This window comes from Mytilus edulis, chromosome 4, assembly GCF_963676685.1.
Source record: "Mytilus edulis chromosome 4, xbMytEdul2.2, whole genome shotgun sequence".
Taxonomy (NCBI): domain Eukaryota; kingdom Metazoa; phylum Mollusca; class Bivalvia; order Mytilida; family Mytilidae; genus Mytilus; species Mytilus edulis.
In genome coordinates this window covers 86,304,973-86,308,995 of record NC_092347.1, presented here as the reverse complement: position 1 = coordinate 86,308,995, position 4,023 = coordinate 86,304,973, and the positions used below count along the sequence as shown (strand labels likewise).

Below are 4,023 nucleotides of genomic sequence, written 5' to 3'. Positions count from 1 at the left end.
GTTTTGCAAAAAGTCGTAGTACAAGCTTGTCTTAACATGACAGTTTACTTCCAAAAACACATCAATTGGACACGAGTATGGCTTGTGTCAAATTTGACAGCAAACACCAACTGTATACCATGCTATATAAAGACAATGTTTTCCGGTTTCGAAACAGTAATCTTCCATTCCAGAATTGGTCAATAGCTTGCCAGTACATGTAAGTACAATCTATTTTCAATATATAAGACTATTATGTACTAGTATTAGGTATAGTCTATTGAAGGGACAAATTACTAGTATTAAGTATATTCCATGTAAGCCACACAGTAATTTATCTCATAGATATTTTTAATATATAAAAAAAAAAGCTAAAAAACTCAGAGAATCACATGAACTCAAAAAGAAGTAAGTGATTTGATTAAGCTCGTGTTGGAGTTTTCAATTCATCATTTCAATACTCACACACATGTCTTTGTGATCATATTAACATGATGATTTCGTCCTTACCATTCGTCTCTTTGTAATATACCCTTTCAATTAATCCACTATGGGCCACCAACGTTCCTAAACGAATTCTGGGAGGCAAAATATTTCAACCCACTTCAACTGAATGACGCCCAAAGGATATCATTTCAAGTTATTTCGTGTTGAATTTGAATTACTATTATTTTCATGCTACAGGAATTCTCTAAAATATGTATATACTAGGGATAATTTATTTTCGTGGGTACCAATTTTCGTGGATTCAGGAAACTTTTCATGTTCGTGGATATTTATTTTCGTGGTTTTGCCGAAGTCTTCAAACAAGCCAATAGAAAATTTGTATTTCGTTGACATTGAATTGAATTTCGTGGTTCACCTGTACCCACTAAAGCTACGAAAATTGGTATCCAACGAACAATAATGAAACCACAGTGGTTTGCCGTGTAGATAATTCCAGAAATGCGCTAAGATTTTTCAAACAACAGGTATACACATATTCGTTTTCTAATTTGCATTAAAATGGGATAAGCTATCATAATCTTGTTCACCGATTAGACTCAAAGTTCTCATAATTGATTTATAACATTCTAAAACGTGTATCCAAATTACAATAAGTCTGAAATAAACGGTAAACAGTGCATTTATTAGATAGAACACGTGCTGTGTATTTTAGTCCAGACGCCATTTAATTATCTATTGAAATGATCTCAGAAGACTTCCGACGGTCAAATAAAACGATATAAGTATAAACATAAATATAAATAGACCTCGTGCAATTTGATTTTTTTTTTTATATCTGTTTGATTTCATGCTATAGGTTAACAAAATAAGTTAATCATCGTTTTTACCTGTATAAGAATGTTTTTTTTTCTTTCTATGAATCGAATCAGTCAACGAATGGTTTACCTTTGTGTCACTTTCAATGTTGAAATTGTTTCATTTTAGTAACTGAACACGACTAAAACATGCGTAACCAATCTCTAGCTTATGTGTTAAATCAAGGACGTATATTAGACGTATGTTAGTTATACGTCCTTGGTTAAATTGAATGTCACATGAAAACGGATTCAATGAGATGGAATTATTCACTTGCAATGTTTCATCGCTTATTTTGACAAAATTGAACGAAATTGGCTGCTGAAAGCGAATAATCATTCCATTTGTTTCACTTTTATTACTGATTGAACCATTCTTTGATTTCTCGTAGCTAATGGTTTATAGATTGGTTTATCCTCATGTTTATAAAAAGTGTATTAAATTATTTCAATAGTATAAATGTTTATTTCAATTGAACAGTTAATGATAAAAAAAAATTTTTTTTAGTAACCATTTGACCTTTTTCTAATGATTTCAGCAATTTTATTTTTTCAGATAAAATGAAGTGTATTCTGCTTATTCTGTCTCTAGCCATTGTGCTAATCAATGGAACAACCTGGGGTGAGTCAAACATTGTTCCTATAACGAAACAAGTCACTTTACTGGATTAACCAAACTACATGGTCGCAGAATTGCTGGATTTACTGTTTTTTCTTAATTCAAATACATTCAGTTCTCTCCCTTCTTTTACTGTTTGAAATGTTAAATTTTCTTGTCGTCAACATCTCGTTTCTCAATTATTTTTCAGTTTTATGTTAAAAAAAATCTGTTCTTAGTTGATAGTACTGAACATATTTTGTGAAAGCGAAATTTATATACAACTGAAATTTTGTGATATATTTTTTTTTATATATGACCAGGACCTACATATGAGGATAAGGACAAATTATTGAATATTTTTCATTATAGGATCTAGAGGAGGAGGTTGGAGAGGAGGGATGATTGGAATTGGTGGTATTGGAGGTGTAGGACGAATTGGCGGGGGTGGTATTTATGGTGGAGGTGGTATTTATGGTGGAGGTATCTATGGTGGCCGCGGAATTTATGGCGGTGGCGGAATCTATGGCGGTCGCGGTATTTATGGCGGTGGAGGTATCTATGGAGGTCGCGGAATTTATGGTGGAGGTATATATGGCGATGATGACAACTATGGCAGTGGAATGTATGGCGGTGGAATGGGCCGTGGAATGTATGGCGGTGGAATGGGCCGTGGAATGTACGGCGGTGGAATGTATGGCGGTGGAATGTACGGCGGTGGAATGGGCGGTGGTATGTACGATCCATATAGTAGTTATGGAATGGGCAGTGGATACAGAGGTTACGGCCAACAAGGATATGGTAGCGGTGGATATTATCCAGGTGGATCAAGTGGATACGGTGGATACGGTCAAGGAAGCGGATATTGGCCGGGCGGATCCGGAGGGCATGGTCAATATGGTAAATATGGAAAAAAGAGTAAGTAAAACTAAAAATAACATATTAGCGTAATCTCTGTGTGATAAATATAAAAATAATAAGATGTGGTATGTTTGCAAATGAGGCAACTCTGCACAAGAGAACAAATGGCATAGACGTTAATAACGAAAGGTCACCATACGCCCTTTAACAATGAGCATTGTTAGCATATTGAAAATAGATTAATTTAAAACAAAACTGCTCTTTCATGATACGGATTAAATTTTCGTCATAAGATGGATAGAATTTCATAAGCACAGTCAGTATGCATTCATATGTAATGCAATTAAAAAAAAACCACATTATATTAACCTACTAAACAAAAACAGAAAACAAACGAACGAAAAACAACAACGTTATTCTTACAATATTAACTGTGAAATTCATAGAACGATTTATCGGAAATACCAGCTAGCGTATAATCGTAAAATATGAATGTTTCTACTTCAAACATTTACTAGCCTTAAGTCTCAATTTAAGATGGTTCTATAGTTATATATACGGTTTCTTTTACTAGTTTTATGTCTTAGTTTAAGATGGTTTTAAAGTTGTATATACGGTTTCTTTTGCTATTTTTAGGTCTTAGTTTAAAATGGTTCTATAGTTATATATACGGTATAATGAATAGATAACAGTTGCCAAATACTATATCGTGATTAACTCTTTAATTGGCTTTAATTTAGTTTTCTGGTCTAACATATATTTTTATTTAAAATTGAAGTTTTATGATATATAAAATTAATTCGATTTGCTATTTGTTTTACAGGGTCTTACTGAGATCAAACTATACCAAAGAAGAACAATAGGCACCCTTAACTTGAATTCCAACATAATATGACGAACAATATAAACTTTCATTTCATTCATGTTTTTAACAATTTTAGTTGAATACAATGCATCTTAAGCATAACAAATTCTGTGTTTATTTTCTATTCCTACCCCAAATTATTCATGATGTGTAGCATTGAACTTTTGAAATTTAATTCATTAAAAACAATTGTCTGGAAAGTCTCATATAAAAGGTGAATGCATATTATGAATAAACAAGCAATTGTAGTTAGTTTGGATCGATCTGAGATTTTACAAGAAAAAACAATGTCTCGTCTGTGTGGTATTCATTGGTTTCGGAGTCAATATTTTAATACATGTAAGAAGATGTGGTATGATTGCCAATGAGACAACTCTCTATCTATCCAATTCACAATTTATAAAAGTAAACCATTATAG

At 32.7% G+C, this 4,023-nt stretch overlaps 1 protein-coding gene across 1 annotated transcript; it reads left to right on the top strand.

Moving 5' to 3' along the window:
* Positions 1-3,710, top strand: LOC139520866 (acanthoscurrin-2-like). The gene is made up of 4 exons (XM_071313877.1): positions 1-199; positions 1,837-1,902; positions 2,251-2,796; positions 3,563-3,710. Exons 2-4 carry the CDS (start codon positions 1,842-1,844, stop codon positions 3,571-3,573), a joined length of 618 nt encoding a protein of 205 aa, XP_071169978.1. The 5' UTR covers positions 1-199; positions 1,837-1,841; the 3' UTR covers positions 3,574-3,710.
* The last annotated feature ends 313 nt before the right edge of the window (positions 3,711-4,023 follow it).

What these genes read in the sequence shown, in the direction of transcription:
- LOC139520866 (XM_071313877.1), top strand. Translation starts at nt 1,842, where the DNA reads ATGAAGTGTATTCTGCTTATTCTGTCTCTAGCCATTGTGCTAATCAAT. An exon ending in AATCAATGGAACAACCTGGG is followed by an intron (nt 1,903 to 2,250) that starts GTGAGTCAAACA and finishes TTTTCATTATAG; the next exon opens with GATCTAGAGGAGGAGGTTGG.